We start from the raw sequence: 22972 nt of genomic DNA, 5'->3' as shown, positions 1-22972 counted from the left end.
CTGAGTTTGACCAGAGACACTTCCAGGTATATCAGAAAATAATAATAGTATTTATATGATTTTCAAAGTTTGCCAAGTCCTTTTTGTGCATTATCTCATTTAATCTTCACAATAAACCTGAATAAATACAAAATATTATGATTTTACAGATGAGAAAACTGAGACATGAGAGAAATTAAACCATTTGTCCACAGTCACATAGCTAATGTGGATAAACAGTATATGATACTCAGGTCTTGCTGATTCCAAATAGAGCATTCTATCTACTGTATCACCTAGGCTGTCAGGATGTAGTTTTGTTTTAAAAAACATATTTAGAAAATTGAACATTGTATCATTATTATAATTGCCAAGTTTGGCCCCAGAGAAGATACTTAATAGCTATATGACCCTGGAAAAGTCATTTAAGTCTGTTTGCCTCAGTTACCTTATCTTTAAAGTGAGGTAGAGAAGAAAATAGCATTTTCACTGGCTGTCCTCCATGTCTAAAATTCCCCCCTTTCCTAATTCTGTCTCTTGCCTTTTTTCAAGTCCCAACTAAAATCCTACTTTTTACAGGAATCTTTTAATTCCAGTGCCTTCTTTCTGTTGATTATTTCCAATTTGCCCAACTTATATACTATTGCTCATTCCTCATTTTTGAAGAAGACCAATGACACCTTGGGGTGACATACTGATTTATACTGTGAGGAAGAGTACTGCAGAGTCATCAGCCTCACCCTCTTCCAGAGTCACAGGAATCCAAGACAAAAGTCAAGATAACAGGCAAGTTTGTCTCTAGTTGTTTGCATGCTGTCTCTCCCATCAGACTGTGAGTTTCTTGACAGCAAGGACTGATTTCTTAATCTATCATTCATTCATGATATCATTTATCACTATACAAACATCATTTATCAATAAATATTATTTTTCATCATTTTATTTGATTCAATTTGATCCTTATTCCACCTCGTGAAGGTACTGGAGCACCCCTTTTAGATCACTCAATCAACACGCATTATTAAGTGCCTACTATGTGCCAGGAATTTTGCGACAAGATGGGGAATACAAAAAAGAGAAAAAACATACTCCTTATCATCCAAGGAGCTCACAATCTAATGGGCAAGACAACATATAAACAAATATATACAAAGCAAGCTATATTCATTATAAAGGGAAATAATTAAAATGGAAAAGTGCTAGAATAAAGAAACATTGAGGAAGTCCTCCTGCAGAAAGTAGGATTTTAATTGAGACTTAAAAGAAAGTCAGAAGGCAGACAGGAAGAGGGAGAGCATTCAAGGCATGGAGAACAGCCAAAGAAAAATGCCTGAAACCAAGAGATGGAGTATCTTATTCCTAGAAAAGTCAGGAGGCCAGGTTCACTGGATTGGAAAGTATGTGTTGGGGAGTAAAGTATAAGAAGACTGGAAAGATAGGAGGGGGCCAAGTTTTAAAGGGGTTTGAATGCTAAACAGATTGCTGTGTATACACTCCTGGAGGCAACAGGAAGTCACTGGAGTTTGATGGGTAGAAGGATGAGGAAACACAATGGAAAATATGTAGCCTAAGAGCTCACAAAACTAGTCAACCATAGATTTAAGCCCCAAAATAAGCTTTCAAAATTCTTAAATTCACCATTCTCTTCACTTTACCAATAACATCCATGCATCTCATTTCCATGTGCAATAACTGGTTGCTGAGAGTCTGGTTTAATCAGACCTTGAAAATGGCTATAAAATTTATTCTCTGGTCACTAGAAGTTTCAAACATAATTACCTAACAGGAAAAGAGTGTTTTGGCTTTACAACTTCCAAACAAGCAATTATAATAACTGTGACCAGTGACCACTTATACAATATTCCTTTATTTCTTAGCACAATAAGGGTGTTATAATCAGCACTACAATTCACCCTAAAAAGAAAAAGGTAGCTAATAGCACACTCAGAAAACATTTCTAGTTCAAATCCCACTTTTAACACTGACTGTCACTGTGATAATAGTCAAGTCCCTTGACCTTTCCTTCATAATTTTAGGTGATAATAACCCCATACTGAATCAATATAAAAAAAAAGTCTTTATTCTGACTAGCATATCTTAATAATAATTAATTAATTCCATTCATTAAATATAATTTTATTTTATGTTGGCTAAATAATTGTGAAGGTGTATATTAAAATTATTTTCATTTCTGGATTCAGATTGTTTGATTAATTGCAGATTTATCCAGATTACTTGCTGTCTGTGGTTATTTTAGATATATAGAACTTATGAAAATACTTCATATAAGATCTGGCCTTAAATTTTGCAATACAAATTGCTTGTAATTATTCCTTTTCTTCTCGTGATTCATGAGGGAAAAAGAATAATTATAAGCAATAAAAAGAAGGAAAAAAAGATTTTCCTAGATGCCATCTAAGGCCCCTGCCTACTCTATTTCTATCATCCTATAGACCTCTGACACTAAAAACTTAATCAACAGTTACCTGCTAAGTTGGCCCCAGATAGCCACCACAGTGATCTTTAAGATTTAAAGATACTAACAATGTAATTAGAACCTCAGGGCAACTACATGGTACAGGATAGAATGCCAGGCCTGGATTCAAGAAGACCTTAGTTCAAATTCAGCCTTAGATACTGAGTAGCTGTAAGTCACTTAGCTTTGCTTGCCTCAGTTTCCTCATCTGTAAAATAAGCTGGAGAAGGAAATAGCAAAGCACTCCAGTCTTTGCCAAAAAATCACAAATTTGGTCATGAAGAGTGGGACATGACTAAAATAACTCAACAATAACAAAACTCAAATCTCAAGGGCTTTCTGTCAGGTAGAAAATATTCTCGACAAATAATAAACAAAATGGATCATCTCCATTTTGATAATCAAGTTGTTTAGTGGGAGCAATATGCTTTAGTAGTTAGATTTAGCACTGGAATAAAGAAGAGTCAAATTTGAAGTCTCAGACAAAGGACCCTAAGACCTAAGGGTTTTGGTTAAGAATCACATGAGATAATATATATAAAAAGCTTTTAAAAACCTTATGGTAGTATATAAATAAGAGCAATTATCATTCCCCTTCTTTCAATTAGCCAATTCTACAAACTATTAAGTCCCTAATAACTACAAGGCACTGTGCTTGCAATCCAAACTCAAAACTCAAGTATCCCTTATCAACTCTGTAGACTATAAAAATGAGCTCCTTACATCCAAGGGGAAAGGAAAGAAAGCCCTTTTTTCCTCAGTATTCTCATAGAGAAAGGGAAGGTCAATTTCTGTATAACTGCCCAATTATACAAAGAGCTTCTCTTAACAATGCTGAAAGAAATCTGACTTCTAGAGCCACAGATTAAAGAAGTGTTTACCTACTAAGCAATTCAGATAACTAACTGATCCTTTAACTTCATTATTGTAAGCATTACAAGAAAAAGAAACAAAAAAAAAGACAAAAAACAAAAACTGTCAGACCAGCCCTACCTGTGTATTGATAGTTGCCTTCCAATTCTGTTCCTCACAAAAATTCCCATGAAGAAAACACCCAGGTGCACATTGTTTCCATGATTATCCTGAAATAGAGAGAGAGAGAGAGAGAGAAGAGAGAGAGAGAGAGAGAGAGAGAGAGAGAGAGACAGAGAGAGAGAGAGACAGAGAGAGAGAGAGAGAATGAATTCAAAGAATTAAAAAAAAAAAAAAAAAAAGAATTCAAAATGTTTAGTCAAAAGAAAGATTGGTTTCCTTGAAGTACAATGCAGATATTCCAGATTTGGTCATACTACACTTCAGTCTTCTGGGAGAAAATGGGTCCATAGTCAATGGAGATGTTAACTACAAGCTAGATGGCCATTGGTCAGGTAGGACGGAGAAATTCTGTTCTTGTCATGTATAGCTGGATGTGAAGGCCAGGGAGGATTCTACCAATTTTCAATTTTTATTAATCTACTCCTTCATTTCACTTCTGAAAACAGGTATCATAGCAATAAAGGATACATTTCTAGTGGATGTCAGGAAATAATGATCTGATTTTTAAATCAGATGCATATTTTTGAAGAGGTCTCTAAAAGGGCAGAGAAAATAGGTTTCAAGAAAAAAAAAGATAGATTTAAATGTAGATTACAAAACAAATGAAATATAGAAAGAGGTATGGGAAGGCAAAGAACAAAGCAGGCTAATATAGAAATAATCACAAAAGGAAAAAGAACACAACATCCAGGAGTCTCAGCTGCCACTCTGCAAAAGAAAATTTTAGCTCATTTCTAAGTCAAAGATTCTGTATGTATGTATGTATGTATGTATGTATGTAAGTTTGGGGAGGACAATACAGATATCTACCTATGCTTTCACCCATATATATGGAACTTTCAGGATGGCAATTCTCCTTTACTACTGAAGATCAGAAAGTCATCTGTATCTTAAAGTCTTAAATAACCACTGGGTCATTAAGAAACTATATTAAAGGACTTGTCCGTGATAAGTATAGGCCCTAAACCTAGGATCTTCCTGAAACTAAGGCTAGCCCTCTATCCACTATATCATAGTGCTTCATGCTAAGAATATAAAATATGAAAGTGAAAATTACAGAACAATAGAGATTATAGATAATTCTTCTGTAATCTTTCTAATTAATTTATCTGAAACTATCATTCTTCATGAAAAATGGAGGCCTACAAGCTATATTTTGCAAATGTTCTAGTTTTACCCTTAGAAAGCATTTAGTCAGTATGGAAAGTAGCTACACTTATTGCAATGGTTTAAGGTGGAGTTATGCCTAAAACAGGACAGTGATGATGTTTAACTTTCAGAAAAATTAAGAGGAATTTTTTTCTTTCCAGTTCAAAATATTTACTAACTTGATAAGGTCAATAATGACCTGTACTACCCAAAGAGGCAATACATCAGTACAGTAGAAATTAAGAGCATCTTGAGAAAAATAACATTTTTTTGGAGGGGTTGGGGGTGAGATATATTTTCCCCCAGACTGCTTTTTAACTTATTTGTCTCTGACTATGACATCTATTCCACTATCATCACAGAGATTCCAATAATCCATAATCTGGGAGTTTCTTCTTAAATCACAAAAAAACAGCAAAGATATAAAGGAGAGGGAGTAATTAGAAGCTCTACTAAATCACAGTGCCACCAAAAGAAGTTTGTAGTTTCTTTCTACTTGAAAAAATAAAATAATTATTGAATCTGTATCCCAAAGAGATCATAAAAGAGGGAAAAGGACTTACATATACAAAAATGTTTGTAGGAGCTCTTTTTGTGGTAGCAAGAAATAGGAAACTAAGTGATGCCCATCGATTTGGGAAAATGGCTGAATAAGTTATGGTATATGAATGTAATCAAATATTATTGTTCTATAAGAAATGACAAACAGGCTGATTTCAGAAGAACATGGAAAGAGTGACATGAACTGATGTTGAGTGAAGCACACAGAACCAGGAAAACACTGTACAACAGCAAGATTGTGTGATAATCAACTTAGCTCTTCTCAGCAATTCAGTGATCTACAAAAATTCCAATAAACCTTGTATGGAAAATGCCATCCCCATCCAGAGAGAAAATTACGGAGGTTGAAAACAGATCAAAGTATTTTATTTTATTTTATTTTCACCTTTTTTTCTTTTTTTCTCCCCTTTCTTGGTTTTTCCCTTTTGTTCTAATTTTTCTTTCCCAACATAACTCATATGGAAATATGTTAAAAATGAATATACATGTCTAACCTATATTAGATTACTTGCTAAGTTGGGGAGGGGGATGATATGGGAGGGAGGGAGAAAAGAAATTTGGGAACTCAAAATCTTTTTTTTTTAAATTATAGCTTTTTATATACAAAATATGCATGGGCAATTTTCCAACATTGACTCTTATAAAAACTTCTGTTTCAATTTTTCCCTTCTTTCCTTCTACCCCCGCAGGTAGTCCTATATATGTTAAATATGGAACTCAAAATCTTACAAAAATGAAAGCTGAAAACCATCTTTCCATGTAATTTTTAAAAATATATATTATTAAAATAAAACTAAACAAAAATCAAAATTAAATAAATAAATAAACGCTGAGATTTCAGAGGTCTTCAATGATTTTTTTTTTTCCATTTAAAAGAAACTTAGTAATGAAGCTTATATTAACAAGAAAATTCATCTTAACATCATGGTTGTATCTATTCCCTGATATTGGCCCCAACTTCAAAATATCTCAAAACAAACTTTTTTTATTAATAAGTCCAGAAAGGGGAGAAAAATACAAACTTTAAAACCAGCACTTAGGGGAAACATTAGCTCTCCACCCCCAGTCTAAAACAAGCAAAATAGGGCAATTGGCAATTGGAAAGTCAATTTTCCAGAAAGAGTAGAAAAGTTTTCTCTAATTTTTCAGTGACCCAGCATATCATAACACTATGTGGGCTGCTGAAATATAAGTAGGTTGCAGATGGCATCATAAGGCATTATTGCTGGGAAAATGGATTACAGCCCTACAAAGGGCAGTCATCAGAGACACAAAAGAAAATTAAACAAATCTAAAAAAGGACCATTTAGCCATTTTCACAAGCTATAGCCACCCTCTTCAGCTCCCCCTGATGCACATGGGTAGTTCTCATTAAAGCAAATTGCACATGTGCAAAGAGGAAACAGGCCACTTATAGCCCATCCAATGAAGCCAGTTCTAAGTGAAATGCTTGTGAGGAAATTGCAGTCAGGTCTGAAATTATTGGAATGAGCCAGTGGTATTTAGGTGTCCAATGAAGTTCTATTTTTCTACTCAAAGGGGATTGGAACTGGTGAAAAAGAAAACCAAACTTGGCCTTGAGCTCAGAAGCACACTATTCTCTTATCTTTAAAAAAAATGTGTTTTCTGTATCTTGACTGTGACAAGAAGAATAGAAAACAAAACAGAATAGAAGAGATTCATGGAATGGAATAAAAGAAAAGTTTTATCCCACCTACTAAGCAGTGCTCATAAGTCAAAGGATGAGTAAAAAAGATGACAAATGTCAGTCAAGAAGTCATAGGTGACCGTCTTTGATTATACATATTTCATATTAACTTGAGAAAAAGCTATTTGTGAACTTTCCTGCCATAGTTGCATATAATATCTGCCCAGCAAATACATAACAATGACTATTTTATTTTTCAAATGAATATATAGTTATTCAGTAAGCGGCAAAGGCTGATGAATATTTTGGGTATACCTAGAAATCTGCCTTATACTTATTTCACATTATGCTTCAATGAATCTATGATCTCATTGATACAGGAATCATTTTCCAATAGTGCAAGCCGCAATCCATCTCTGCCTATTCATCCTATGTAACTCTTGCCTATGTTTTTACTTCAATTGTTCACAAAAGGCCCACTTTACTCTTTATGTCTTGACCTAATAGGGCCAAAGGAGTAAAGAGGCTATCTGGGGAGTTATCTAACCATTGTTGCTTTGTAATGAACTCATCTTCTTTTTCTAGTCAGGCATTCTTTAAAAATACCTTTTATGACATCTCTGCCCAGTGAAGAATGTCCAGACTGTGAAATGCAGTTAGACAGATAGCCTGTGAAGTTTTTCAATCAGTACATGCATCTGGGAATGATGCACTAATGAACTAATGAAGAGGATGACAAACAAATGGGATCCAGAAATGATGAAGGAGACAATAAGTTTGGAGTGATTTCGGGAAATTTCTGTACAGCCCCAAGCTTCACCCTGAAACAAAGATCTAAGGTTTTTATACCAATATTTTTCTGGTTTTTCTATTTTAAATCCAATATTCTTTCCACTATACCAAGAATTCTTCTCTGTTCTCATCTTTCTTCATCTCTCTGAAGTATCTTAACTACTTTATCTGGATATTCACTCCTCTCTGAGTTTTCATGACAGTGTCCTTGATTTGTTTTCCCTCTAACTGTCTGATTACTCCTTCCATTGTTTCCTTTGCTGAAGTTACATCCATCTCCTTCTCCTTAACCAGGGATATATACCAAGGTCATATTATCTCTACATCCTCTCTCTTGTTCTCATATTGTTTGTTTTTGTAGTTGATGTCGTAGGAATAGGAGGGAAGAACAGTATTTGAAATCCAAAATTTAAAAAAAAAAAAAGAATTTTAGAAATAAAATAATAGTTTCATCCACTTATAATAAAAATCAAGATAGTTGCTTGGAAAAAAGAAAAGTAGTGACTATTTAGCAAAATAAATAAAAATACAAGAATACACAGATAATAGTACATTTCAAAACTTAGTCAATATGAGACCTGCAGAGTTCCTTTTGTAGAGATTAGTGGCCCCTTTTTCTATTCAAATTTGATATCACCACTCTACATCAACTGATTCCTAAAAAAGCACTTATTTGACTATGTCACTTTCTTCAAAAGCCCTATTGGTTCCCTGTTGAACAAGGATCAAATACAAATTCTTGTGTTTGACATTCAAATCCCTTCACAACATGGCTCTAGCTTACTTTTCCAAGTTTACTACATATTGCTCCCATTTCCAGTATTTTATGCTCCACTTTCTATCTTCTGCCTTTGACCTCCATACCTGTAATGGATTTTCACTTTACCTGACTTTAAGAATGCCTTTTTTTTTCTCTAAAATTTGGCGTAAGTGATACCTCCTAACTGAATCCCTTACTGACTCCATCCTATTCTCCACCTCTGCTATGTGTGATGCCTACTCTTCCCCATCCATGAAATTACTTTGTATTTATATTGCATATATTTTGTATTTACTTATATGTGTATTCATTGATCCTTCAATGGATTATGAGCTCCTTAAAGGCAGTGACATTTTTTTCCTTCTCTTCTTCCCAAGGTTCTACTATATTATCCTAATTATATAAATATTTCATGAAATCTTGCTAAATAAGCAGCATGCATGATACTTCCTTCCTTTTATTTTATTTTAACTTTTGATATCTATATTTCTTGTCTTTCATATTGGATTTTAAGATATTTGGGTAAAGAAACCATGACCTTAGATTTTTTTGTACCCTTATAGCATCTAGATGAATTCTGTAAACATATTCCTCTACAAATATCTGCTGAATTAGTGAACAAATGAGAAAGTGCTCACTTCTGGGAAAGAGAAATTGTAACACAGTAGTCACTGGGTACTCAAATTTGATTTATCACAGAAGATAAACATTGATTAACTCAATGACCATTTGATTATCTACCCTGGGCAAGGAAAAGAGGGTTGGCATAATCTTTGCCCTCTAAATTTTAGAAAACATTATTCTATAAATTTCTGTACTCTTTTTGAGAAAGCCACGCAAAGGAAAATGCAGGGTACATTACCTTCACAGGGAAGCTTTCCTGTCCAAACCCATCTAAACGTTCCACTTCATTGATATACATGAGTTCAGCTTCCGCTGGCAGGATTCCACTAGAACCAGAATAGTATCAAAAAGAGGAAACTGTTAAATAAGGACAAAAACCAGCGGATTTGATCCTCATGATGCAAAATTGTAGCTCAATTTGGGAATAGCAATCATCATAAGGTTGGAATAATATCATGTAACACATGGTCACCTGTTTCCATAATTCCAAGAACCTCTCCCCCCGAAGAGTATTTTAATTAAGTGAGAAAATGTAAAGGAAGCTACATAAAATTTTGGGCCACTAAAAAATTATCCCAAATTGACTTGTGAATAAAGTAGCCTGCTGAAAATTAATACAAGCCATTTCCTTTATTTGAGATAATTCTCCATTTTTAAAGGCATGAAGACATTATTTTTGGATGGAAAGGTTCAAGATGAAAGTTAGAAATACTACACTTGTCTTTCAACAATAGCAGGGAAAGATGGGAAGGGATAGGAAGGATGTTTGTTTTGCAATGGCCTAGAAGAGCTTCAAGTAGTCCTCAGTGACATCAAGCTCTCTGATGTTTCCTTGACTCAGAGATTCTCACCATTTCCCTCCAAGTCTAGCCCTTTGATCTTTCTCACTACTACTAATATGGCTAAAGCTAGAGATATCCACTCAAAACAGGATTTCAAGGGACAGGAGTGTCAGGAAGTCTCCAGTAAAGACAACACATGGAACAAATCCATAGAATAAATTTTTCCTCTGCTCTCTCCAGTCAAATGGCTATTAAGAATTTTATTGTAGTAGGATGATTCTGGGTTACAAACAATTAAAAGTACAACCTCCATCAAAACTTAAAACTCCAAGAATGAATGACACAAAATTGAATCACAAACTAGATGAAATAGATTCTCTAACTTAATCTTTTATGCTGACTGTGCAAGAGTAAGTATGAAAGCTAAGGATATATGAATGTTAATATATGCAAATGTATGGACATTAGGAATCTCTTCTATTAAAGCCTATGTTAAACATAGCCATCAATAGCAGAGCCCTCAGAATACCAGTCCAGATTGTGACAGCCCCTGAAACCATCTAGGGAGCTATTTGTATAGCTACAAACTAGAAATTACCTGCATCAGAAACCCCCTTCTATCCTCAAAACCTAATTCTAACTCAATCTATAATTCCAACCTTGTTCCTAATTCCAAGTCGATACAAGTATACCTTGTTTAAATGTTATTGGGCTCTACAGATATTGCATTATTTTGTTTTGTTTTGTTTTATTTCTTACCAACTGAAGGTTTGTGGCAATCCTGCACTGGGCCAGTTTATGGATGCCACTTTTTCCAATAACATGTGTTCACATGATGTCTCTAAACACATTTTGGTAATTCTTGCAATATTTCAAACTCTTTCATTATTATTATTATTATTATTATCTGTTATGGTGATCTGTGATCAGTGATCTTTGATGTTACTACTGTAATAGTTTTGAGGAGCTACAAACTGTACTCATATAAGACTATTTGGTCTTCCTATTTCCTGAGATACAACAAGACTGAAATTCAATAGTATTGAAACTGAAACAATATTGAAACCCTTAAAATGCCCTTTAAGGGTTTCAGTGAAAGGAATAGTCCATCATGGCAAACTTCAGTGCTGTCTCGTTTTTATGAAATTCCAGAGCCACCATACCTTCAGCAACCACCACCCCATCAATATCGACCCTCCAGCAGCAAAAAGGTTATGACTCCCTGAAGGCTCAGATGATGGTTAGCATTTTTTGACAATAAAGTATTTTTTTAATTAAGGTATATACATTTTTAAGATATAACATTATTACATACTCAAGAGACTGAAGTATAGTAACATTTATATTACTGAGAAACCAAAAAATTCATGTGACTCTGTTGTGATATTCACTTTGTTGTGATAGCCAGAAATTGCAGAAGAGAAAGTTCTCAAAAATAAAGTCCTTGCCATTGTCAAATGGTTCAACATAGAACCAGAAAACGTTTTTCCAATGGAAATGATCCTAAAGATGTCTTGCTTCTGGACCTTAAAAACACTTAGGACTTTCCTTCAAACTTGCAGCTGAACCCCAATCCAAGTTCTGTATTCTCCTTTTAGAATGCAAACTCTCTGACAGAGGGGAGAGTCTTGTTTTTTTTTTTCTATTTGTATCCCTAGTGTTTAGCCTAGTGCTCTGTACAAAGTATGAACTAAATAAATTTTTATTAATTCATTTAATCATTAATTTGTTCATTCATTCAATCGACACAATCATATCTCATCTTCTTTTTCCTCACTTCTCCCTTACCTGTGTGCTTTATGTTCCTGGGCCACTTTCTGGGTCAATTCCTCCAGGACAGCTTCTTCCAATGCCAAGTCCTATAGAAATAGACCTCAATGAATCTCACAAAGATTTTGACATTCTGTATCCTACCAAAATTCAAAATCCTCCTCCTCCAAATTTACCTTTGGAAACCATACCTGAATTAGCTTACCAGACAGCATAAGGTTTTTAACTTTTTTTTTTAAACAATACCTTTTTATTTTCAAAATATATGCAACGATAGTTTTCAACATTCACCCTTGCAAAACCTTGAGGTCCAAATTTTTCTCCCTTCCTCCCTCCTTCTGCTAGATGGCAAGTAATCCAATATATGTTAAATATGTACTATTCTTCTATACATATTTCCACAATTATCGTGCTGCACAAGAAAAATCAGATCAAAAAGGGAAAAAATGAGAAAGAAAAAAGCAAGCAAATCACAAAAATAGACAAAAATATTATATAGATATCTTCATTCAATTGTCATAGTCTTCTTTCTGGATACAGATGGCTCTCTCCATCACAAGTCTATTGGAATTGATGGCATACATTTCTAAACTCTTTTTAAGGCTTCTTTTGTACCACAATGATTTATAATTTACTGATAGTTTTGTAAGTTTTATAAAGGCATTGTATTTATGCATCTTTTATACTACAAACAGACAAGCTATAAGCTCACTAAGGGCAATGGAATTAGACTCATATATTTCCTATAACCAACTTCAATGTACAAAGTAAACTTGCACTTCTTATAACAGTAAGGCACATAAAATCTCTAATTACTGCTTTGAAGTAAATGGAAATAAGGGAAGGGGAAGTTCCAGAAAAGAAAGTGCTCAACAGCAAAGTCCTTGGCATTGTCAAATGGTTCATCATAGAACCAGATAACGCTTCATCAATGGAAATAACACTAAAGAAGATCCTTAGTGCTTTCTAGCACAGGCAGAGGTTGTAGACCAGGTAAAGCAGAGATCCCAGGTACAGCACAGAGGATCCTGACCTCCCACAGAGCACAAGAATAAATGCCAACTGCCAGCTTTGCCCTTCACTACCCAATCCCAGGTCATGACTCTAGGGCACACTAGGAACGATCTCTGAGCCTGGGGGTCACGTTCCAGGGCAAGGAACATCCCTGACCTGTATATTTGTTGCACGCTTGCTTTTGAATTTGTAAAGATCCATTTTAGAAGCAAATAGTTAATTTTTGGCTCCACTACCAGGAGCTGAAGGGAATGTCAATTCTAGCCTCCAGTGTGAAAACTCCAGTGTGAAACCTATGGTAGAAAACACAGGGCAGATATATCAGACCAAAGGGTAATCTGCAGTTCTATTACTCTGAACCACCAAAGCTTCTCAAAATGATATTGTCTGAGTTTAACTATTGCTTTCTAAAATTCCAAAGGAAGCAAGCCCACAACAGACCTGTTGCTCAGACCAAATCCAGATTAGGAATTTGTAGAGCTCTACCTGAGAGGACAGATATTTAGACTTTGTCCTAAATGAGAACACTTTGGGAAAACGAAAAGCCTTCAAGTCCCCACCTGAGTTATCTCTAACATAATGAAATAGCATGACACTGAAGACCTCTGCTATACTGCTCAACAGAGCAGTAGAAAGACCTCCAAAAGCACAAGCTGAACCCAGACAAGCGTTCTAAAAGAACAGAAAACCCTAACATAAATTCCAAAGTCATGAAGGATGCTACAAGAATAGTCAAAACAAAAAAATTCTACTATAAAAAATTATTATGGTCATAGGAAAACTCAAGACATAAACCCAGAAGAAAAGAATGACTTCAAAGCACCTACAAGCAAAGCCTCAAAGAAAAACACAGGTTGTGTCCAAGTTCAACTAAAATTCATGGAAGAGATTAAGCAAGAGTTTTTAGAAGTTAAAAAAAATGTTTTTTAAATGAAATTTAAGCACCAGAGGAAAAATTTAGAAAAGAAATCAGAATTATAGAAGAAAGATTTGGAATAGAAATTAATAACCTGACATAAGAGGTACAAAGTCTTGTCCAAGCAACAAGCTCTGAAATGAAAATGGACCAAAAAGAAACTAACGATTTCATAACTCAGCAAGAGGTATTAATCAAAGAAAAATAGAAGAAATTATGTTATCTCATAGCAAAAATAAATGACCTGGAAAACAGACAGATTTAAGAGAGTAAACTTAAAAATCACTGCACTGACAACCTATAAGCTATGACTACAAAGAATAGACATCATATTTCAAGAAATTATAAAAGGGAATTGCTTAAATCTCTTAGGAAAAATGCACCATCATCTCTGAAAAAAAATCCCAAAATAAACTCCCAGGAATATTATAGTCAAAACCAAAAGCTTCTAGGTCAAAGAGAAAAATAATGTAATCAGATTTTAAAGAATCAAAATACTGAGCTGAAGCCTCAGTCAGGATCACATATAATTTAACATCTACCATCATAAAGAAGTAGAAAGCTTAGAATATAATATTCCTAAAGGCAAATGTTATAGGCTTACAATCAAGAATAACTTGTCTAATAAAACTAAGTATAATCCTACAGTGGGAAAAGAATGAATCTTTAATGAAAGAAGATTGCTAAGCATTCCTGATGAAAAAACTAGAGTTGCACAGAAAAGTGCAAAAACAGTAATCAAAAGAAACATTTAAAAGATAGACATGAATGAAGAATCTTTTTTCTTTTTAGGTTTGTTTTTGTTGTTGTTATGTTTTTTATGAATGGAAAGAATCTTTTTTTCTGCTTAAACAACTTTATTTTTTGATAGTATTTTATTTTTCCAAATACATGAAAAAATGCATTCACTTTTGCAAAACGTTGTGCTCCAAATTTTTCTCCCTCTCCTCCCCTTCTCCCTTCTCAAGACAGCAAGCAATCCAATGTAGATTAAATGTGTGCAAATTTTTCTAAACATATTTCCATATTTATCCTACTGAGCAAGAAAAATTAGAGCAAAAGGGGAAAATACATAAGAAAAAAAAGCAAGCAAAAAACAACAGTAACAAGCAAAAAACAACAGTAACAAAAAGGTGAAAATACTATGCTTTGATTTATATTCAGTCTTCTTCATTCTCTCTCTGGATGCTGATGGCATTTTTCTATCACAAGTCTATTAGAAATGCCTTGAATAAACTCACTATTGAAAAGAGCCGAGTCCATCATAGTTGATCATCACACAATCTTGTTGTTACTGTATACAATGTTCTCTTTATCAAGGTTCTTTAAATGTAAAATGTAAAATGCAAATGTAAAAATGTAAAAGAAAGGAACTCTCCAAATGTAGCATGACCATATGAAGATACAATGAGTTTTTCTACTTCCTAGGCATAATTATCACGCTCATTTTAGATATAGAAAGAGATGAGGCCTTTAAAGATTAAGTGACTTATCCATGGTTCCATAGCTTATTTCATTAATTCCCTTGAAATTCCTGACCTTTTGTTTTTCCATATGAACTTTGTTGTTATTTTTTCTAGTTCATCAAAGTAGTTTTTTGGGAGTCTGATTGGTATAGCGCTAAATAAATAGATTAATTTAGGTAGTATTGTCATCTTTATTGTATTTGCTCACCCAATCCAAGAGCATTTAATATTTTTCCAGTTGGTTAGATCAGACTTAATTTGTGTGGAAAGTGTTTTGTAGTTTTGCTCATAAAGTTTCTGATTTTCCCTTGGCAGATAGATTCCTAAATATTTTATACAATCAGTAGTTACTTTAAATGGAATTTCTCTTTGTAACTCTAACTGTTGGGTTTTGTTAGTGATATATAAGAATGCTGATGACTTATGTGGGTTTATTTTGTATCCTGCAACTTTGCTGAAGGTATGGATTGTTTTCCATAGTTTATTTCAAAGAGAAGATTTACAATTGGGTTTCTCCTAACTCCACGTCTACCACTTCTGCTATAGCATAATGTTGCCACAAGCAGGCAAGATCATAGCTGAACTCAAGCTCTTTGTTCCAGATTATTCCAACTTTTATATCTAGGACCATCTCCAGCAATCCAGTTGTATATCGTGCCTTTGCACTGCAGACAGCTTGCTATTTTGTATTCCTCTTCCTCCTTTAAATCCAATTTATTTTCATGCCATCCCTGATGTTAAGTCGCTTTGAGAATGCAGGACAAACAATAAAACTTTACATCAAAATGGGATTCAGAAGACCTATCATCACTTAACTCTTCACTTCAATGCTGACTTCTGAAATGAGCGCCAGGAGAGTACCAAAAGACTGTGATCAAGATAAATGATTCCTCAGAGGCATCCCAGATATATAGATTTTGCCAGGAAATAGCCAAGATAACTAAAGCAAGAAAACTGAATACCACGCTATGAATTTCACTACTTATTAGTGAAGGAGATACAAATCTTCCATGTGGCTCCTTTCACCTACACAGATTACATTCCTTCCATATCTTATGGTCTTAAAGAGTTGCCTAAGACTCAAAGAGATTGACTTTGACAAAGTCAAACAACTAATACATTTGAGAGATGAGAATTCTACTCAGATCTTTCTGACTTAAACTTAGCATTCCATAAATTACTCTATGCTACCCTTCAGGGTAAGGGTAAAAATCAGGAATAAATACAGATCAAATATTGGAAATTGCCCAGTTCTTAGAAACAGAATATTTGGAAACACTTATTATACACACCTCAACTTTTAAACCTCAGCATGTTTTCTTTGCGTCATTTGACTAATGTGGCTTGTGTCATGGTAAGTGCCAAATCCTAGAGCATTTTCAGATTTATACAGATTTGCAAATGTACTATGCATTTTACAAATTCAGTTATATATCTCAGCAATCATTTTGTAAAACTCAGAAACAGTTTAGGAGAATAAAAGAAATAAAGCAGTATTGAAGGGTGGAGATAGGAGAAATTATTTTACAAAACCTCAGCTCTAGGCTTTACATAACAACAAGAGCAACAAAGTCAGCTATTGTACTTAAATAACTGTCTCTGTCTAGAACTGCTGGGCCTCCCTTTGGCATTTGTCTCTGTCATTGAAAAATGTGAGAGTGGTACCATACTAATGAAAAATGGCAAGCTACATGTCTATACATAACTACCCACCTTTGGGATATACTATCCATTTAACTTTGTTCTTTCAACTGGTGAGAAAATGCCATGATCATTTAGGAACCTTAAAAGATTAAATGGACCTAAAAGCTGTACCCCTTCAGCCTCCAACAAATGTGTGCATCTCTTTGTCCAGCTGACAGATAAAGAAGAAGCAAGGGATAGAGGGTAAAAATCTAGCTTCTGAGTTAAGAAGACTTGAATTCAAATCCCACCTTTACAAAGACTGATTATGTGACCTAGGTCAAGTTACTTGAGTTCTCAGTTTCTTAAGCAATTTTCTCAATTTTCTAAGCTTACACATTGGAGAGCAGATGTTGGAACTGCATTGGTATAGGGTTTCACCAAGAGATCTCAATACTGATAAAATTATAGGTTCAGTTTAAAACAAATGAAACTCTACATATACTCACACTACTTAATTATAGCCTTTCACTAGTTCACCAGCATCATGAGTTTTCTATCTCAGTGCTCTGGTTAGAGCTAGAAAATATGTTTGTAGCATGTAGAGTTTAAAATCGTCATTCAATCATTTATTAAAATGTGCTCTGGAAATCAACATGAAAAGCACTATACAAAATTGCTCTACATTTCAAAACAGGCTTCAAGAATGTGCAATTAGTAATTTAGTCCACTAGCATTTATTAACCACCTACTATGTGCCAGGCTGCCCTGTGCTAAGTGCTGGGGACACCTCAACATACATACGTTTATACCACACATGGAGATTCTGCCCAGTAGAATTTCCTGAAAAATTCAGTGACTAAAAAACACTGAAGACATAATTAATTATACCTGCCAGTGTCTATGCTGCTGATAGTTTGTGCTAATTGTGCAGTCACAAACTCAAAGGTTGTAATCACTGTGGACTACAGTACTTTTTTTTAAATGAGTTAGGTTAAGTATTTCTTCACATCCCTCAGATTGGCTAAGATGATAGGAGAGGATGTGGGATAACTGGGACACTAATGCACTGGTGATGGAGTTATGAACTGATCTAACCATCCTAGAGAGCAATTTGGAACTATGCCCAAAAGGCTATCAAACTGCAAATTCTTTGATCCAGAAGTGTCATTATCAGATCTGTATCCCAAAGAAATCTTAAAAGAGAGAAAAGCATTCACATATGCGAAATTTTTTGGAGCAGCTCTTTTTGTATTTGAAAGGAACTAGACATTAAATGGATGCCCATCAATTGGGGAATATAGCTCAATAAGTTATGGTATATGAATGTAATGGAATATTATCGTTTTATAAGAAATGATGAGCAAGCTGATTTTAGAAAAGCCTGGAAAGACTTACATGAACTATGAATTATTGCTGAGTGAAGTAAGTAACACCAGGAGAACAGCAAGATTATTTGATGATCAATTTTGATGGGCTTGGCTCTTTTCAACAATGAGGAGATTCAAGGCAATTCCAATAGATTTGCGATGGAAAGTACCATCTGCATCCTCAGAGAGAACCACGGTGACTGAATATGGATCAAAGCATACTGTTTTCACCTTTTTTGTTCACTTGCTTGTTTTTTTCTTTCTCATGGTATGACCATATTAATCATTAATACAAATACATGTATATACACATTCACACACACCATTCTCACAATCTCACTTGGGGGAAAGGCAGCTTTATCATCTTTCTATTCTTTGCTCTGCTCAGAATACTTTACAATATTTTAAAATTTTAGAGCATGAAGAAATGTTACAGAGATCATTTGGCCTGCCTCCTAATTTTATGGATGAATAAATTGAGATGCAGACAGATTAAGTGACATCTAGAATGTCACAGAGCAAATTAGTGACAATGCTTCTATCTCTCTGTTTTCTGTTACATTCAAACAGACTAGATGCTAGGTATCCTAGAATTTTATAGAGGTGGCTCCAGATTATCATAGACAACTAAATTAGATGATCTCCAGAAACTTTTCCAAAAAAGAAACACATAGTTTTATGATTCTAGAACAAAAAAACAATAATGCATATAATGCTATCTACGATATCAGTTCCTTTTTGAATGGGGATACAATTTAACATTGGCTAAGAATCTAATACATCCAAAGCCCTTTACTAAAAACTAGAAGATTCCATTGGGAAGAATATCGTTGATCTTTTCTAATTGGAAATATTCTCAGTTTTTCTAACTAAGGAAAGAGCTGTTCCTTACAATTAGCAGCTCTTTCCATCCTCTAGAGAGTTACAGACATATCCTCTGGTACTAGAAGGCAGCCACACCTCCAGTTCACTACAGAAATGGATATTTTGCAAGTCCTAACCTGTCTATCCTAACCACGCCTACTCCTTCCCCAAACAATGCCTTTTTTTTAAAGAATGTCCCAACTCTGAAAGAATACCATGCAGCTTGCCAAGAGAACATACATATCATGCTCTGTGTTTCTCTTTTGAAAAGTTTCTCTTTTCAAAGGAAGGATCCAAGTCCATCTGGGAACAAAAGGCTTTAAAAAAAAAAGGGGGGGGGGGGAATACACTCACCATAGGAAATAACACATATTCTCGGAGGAAATCTTGAGATTCAAATTGACTGTAGTCCCCAAAATCAGCTGGAAAAAAAAGGAAAGAAAATGGTGTTTAATATAATGGATTGAAAGGGAGAAAGGAAAATACAGATCTATAAACTTACTTCTAAGTTAAGATTTCTAGGGAAGAGTTGTTTGTTTTTCCAGTGAACAACAACAACAACAAAAGAATAGATGGCTTCTTCTACCAATTACTACAAGAATGTATCCTTTAAATAACAAATATGAAATCAAATCAGTATCCATCCATTAGGCTAAAACCCTCATTATTCCATTTTATTATATTGACTCAACATCAATAAAAGATGAAATAAATAACAACTACAGCTAAAGCAACAATAATAATCAGAGATTTTACAAGTCAAAGAATTTTACAAACATGCGCCAAGACTTTTGGGACATTTTATATAAAGCTTTAAGGCTCATGGAATACTTTATCCTCACACCAACCCCTTGGGAGATAGGTACTACTATCATTCCCATTTTACAGATGAGGATTCTGAAATACTAAAACTCAGAGTCATAAATAGAAAGTTATTCATTGCTTCATTCAACCAGATACTAAATCCATGTTTATGAACTAATTTTTTTCCTCTTATTTCCTTCTATTTCCTGATTATTTTATGACAATGGTGTTAAAAGTATGTTCACAAATAGCTGTTACTTATATTTACCAAAAAAACTAAACATCAAAAGATATATGCTTATATTCAATAGTATGAAGAGAATAGAAAAGAAATGTTTTTTTAAAGAACTTCCCTTTAAAAATTTAGTCAAGCCTATATTCATCAATTTCTTAAATATGTAACTTGAAATCTTAAGAATAACTTGCCATGGGGGCTTTTAAATTTCACTTAATTGGAGAGCTGAAGAACAAACACCATTCCTAACTTTTCATATTTCTGAAGCTGGAAATCCCCACTATAAATCACCCTTGGCAAGACCCTTAGAAATCTTTACTGCTCCTAGACAATTTCACATGTTGAGAGATGCCAAAAATGCTGTTCTGTTCTGTTTTCAGCTCATAGAGATATGTTCTAGCATACATGAAGAGAATCAACTGTGTCTATACCATAAAGAGATGATGATTCTTAATCCATTATCCCATGTGCCCAGAAACATTTTAAGATTTTATTTGTCTTATTAAATTTCATATAAAAGTTTTTTAAAAAAGATGACTTTCAGAGAAGCAGATGTAGACAAGAAGAAAGCAAAGTTTATTAGTCCTACCCCCTACAAAGATAACAAGGAACTAATTACATGTTGGGTTGAATGTATTCAAGTATAGCAGACTTTCTCCTGTCTATCAATCCATCCTTATGTTCAGAGAACTGGAAAACCCATTTCATCAAATGGCTAACACTGCTGTTAAGAATATTTTTCTAATTACACAATGAGACAGGAAAAAGCTGATAAAACAGAACAGGGAGTTTTACCATAGCTAGGAATATTAACTTTTTTAGGAGATCAGTATCTAGGACAATGTACTTCATATTGCAAATACTTAGTAAATGTTTGTACAGACAGATTCAATAAACATTTGTTAAGTATCACATGGAAGAGAGAATGTTGAGCAGTGAGATTCAAAGATTAAAAACAGAAAATAGGACCTAAAGAACATCCTTTCCACTGTAAGGATATGATACATACTACATTAGTAAATACTCTGGGATGGGGGTATAAATGTATGAATGTGAATAAGCATATATGTGTAATTTTAGGGGCAGCTAAGTAGCATGTGGATAGAGTGCTGGACCTGCAGTCAGGGATACTCATTTTCCTATGTTCAAATCTGGTCTCAGACTTTCCTAGCTCTGTGACTCTGGACAAATTACTCAAGCCTGTCTGCCTCAGTTCCCTCACCTGTAAAATAAATTGGAGAACAAAATGCAAACTCCTCAAAATCTTATTTTTGCCAAGAAAATCCTAGGACACAATTGAACAACTGCCTAACAACAAATGTAAGACTATATATAAAATTACAATTTTGAGAGGAAGAAAATTCTAATAACTAAGGCAACAAGAGAAGACTGAGCAAGAGGTAGTTTGTGAGATGTGCTCTAAAGAAAGGAGTGAGAGGAATGCAATATAGACACAGGGGAGCACTTATGCAAAAGCATGGAGGGAGGAGGTCAAATGTTGTGTAATGGGACTAGAAATGAGATCAGAATGAAAAGGGCAGCATAAAGCTTAAAGACTGAAAATGCAGGTGGCAGCCAGATTGTGGGGGGATTTAAATGTCAGGCTTAGGAGTTGCCACTTTGTCCTAAAGACCAGAGAGAGCCACTGAAGACTTTGGTACAGAGGATAGCACAGTTAGAGCTATGTTTTTAAAATTTTAATATGCAACTATGCAAAGGATAGATTAAAGAGGAAAGAAATCGGAGATGGAGAGAGCCAATTAAAAGGCTATTGCCAACAGTGTTGTTGAGACATAATAAGGGCTCAAAGAAGTGCACGGGCTGGGTGAGAGTAGAGAAGAGGAGGATCACAATGCACTGAACAGGTAAGATGAACTGAGTGGATATGGGATGGGAAAGTGAGGAAGAGGGAAGAGTCAGAGCTGGAAGACTAGAAGGATAATGGTACCTTTGAAAGAAATAGAGAAATATGGTAGAGAGTGGGTATGGGGGGGAAGGAGAGGGAATAGAGCAAATAAGGTTGTTGTACTCAATCGAAATGAAAAGGCAACGGGGGAAGACTGATTCCATACAGAAGGCAGTATAGTCTGAAGATTGAGTTAGGAGAACTGGCTTAATTCTAGCCCCACCACTATCTATTTGGACAAATCAATTGATTCTGTGATTCTTCATTTTCTCATGTGTAAAATGGAGACATGACACCAGATGAAACTGAAAGTCCCTTCTACTTCTATAATTCTACAATTCACAGTTCTTCTAAAGGACTGTCCCTGAATGTTTGAACCAAAATTACTTTGGTTTTTTTTTTGGTTCTTAGAGTGAAATGAAAATCTTTATGACTGTCTCCTGCACGACACTCAATGTCAGAAAATTTCAGTTTAAATCCTGGCTCAATCATTTATTATCAGTATGACCTCAGACAGATCAAACTCCTCTCAATCTGTTTCCTCATCAGCAATTCTGGTATAATATCACTAATATTACTTAACTGAGGATTGTTGAAGTATAATTTAAAAATCTTGAAGTATAATCAAATGGGAGCTACAGTAATAGCAATGGTTTTTAAAATTAATTTTTTTAATTATAACTTTATTTTCAAAATATATGCATAGATAATTTTCAACATTCATCTTTGCAAAACTTTGTTTCCATTTTTCCCCATCCCTTCCCCTGATCTCTTCCCCTAGATGGCAAGTAATCCAATATATATTAAACATGTGCAATTCTTCTATATTTTTAATATAATTTTATGTATCATATATTAATTCATATGTTATATGTAGTTAACATATATAATATATATTGTAAAATTTTATATAATTTCTATAATTATAATGGTGCACACAAAAAATCAGAACAAAAAGGGAAAAAAATGACAAAGAAAACAATGCAAGCAAATAACAATAAAAAATAGTGAAAATGCTATGTTGTGATCCACACTCAATTCTCACAATCCTCTCTCTGGGTGCACACACTCAATTCCCACAATCCTCTCTCTGGGTGCAAATGGCTCTCTCCATCACAAGATCATTGGAACTGGCCTGAATCACCTTATTGAATAACAACAGTTTTAATATAATGTAATGCTGTTACATTCCAAGTAC

General features: G+C 34.4%; 1 protein-coding gene across 1 annotated transcript in view; it reads right to left on the bottom strand.

Moving 5' to 3' along the window:
• The window catches only part of PTPN14 (protein tyrosine phosphatase non-receptor type 14), a 131296-nt gene that overhangs the window by 57710 nt on the left and 50614 nt on the right, over positions 1-22972 (bottom strand). The window contains exons 4-7 of the mRNA XM_051998379.1: positions 19184-19251; positions 11595-11665; positions 9263-9350; positions 3449-3537 (exon numbers count right to left, since the gene is read on the bottom strand). Coding sequence (XP_051854339.1) covers positions 3449-3537; positions 9263-9350; positions 11595-11665; positions 19184-19251 — 316 coding nt within the window. The remainder of the gene's footprint in view (positions 1-3448; positions 3538-9262; positions 9351-11594; positions 11666-19183; positions 19252-22972) is intronic.

Source organism: Antechinus flavipes, chromosome 4 (genome assembly GCF_016432865.1).
Source record: "Antechinus flavipes isolate AdamAnt ecotype Samford, QLD, Australia chromosome 4, AdamAnt_v2, whole genome shotgun sequence".
Classification (NCBI taxonomy): Eukaryota; Metazoa; Chordata; class Mammalia; order Dasyuromorphia; family Dasyuridae; genus Antechinus; species Antechinus flavipes.
Note: the sequence above shows the minus strand (reverse complement) of the source record. Positions and strands in the feature narration are given on the sequence as shown.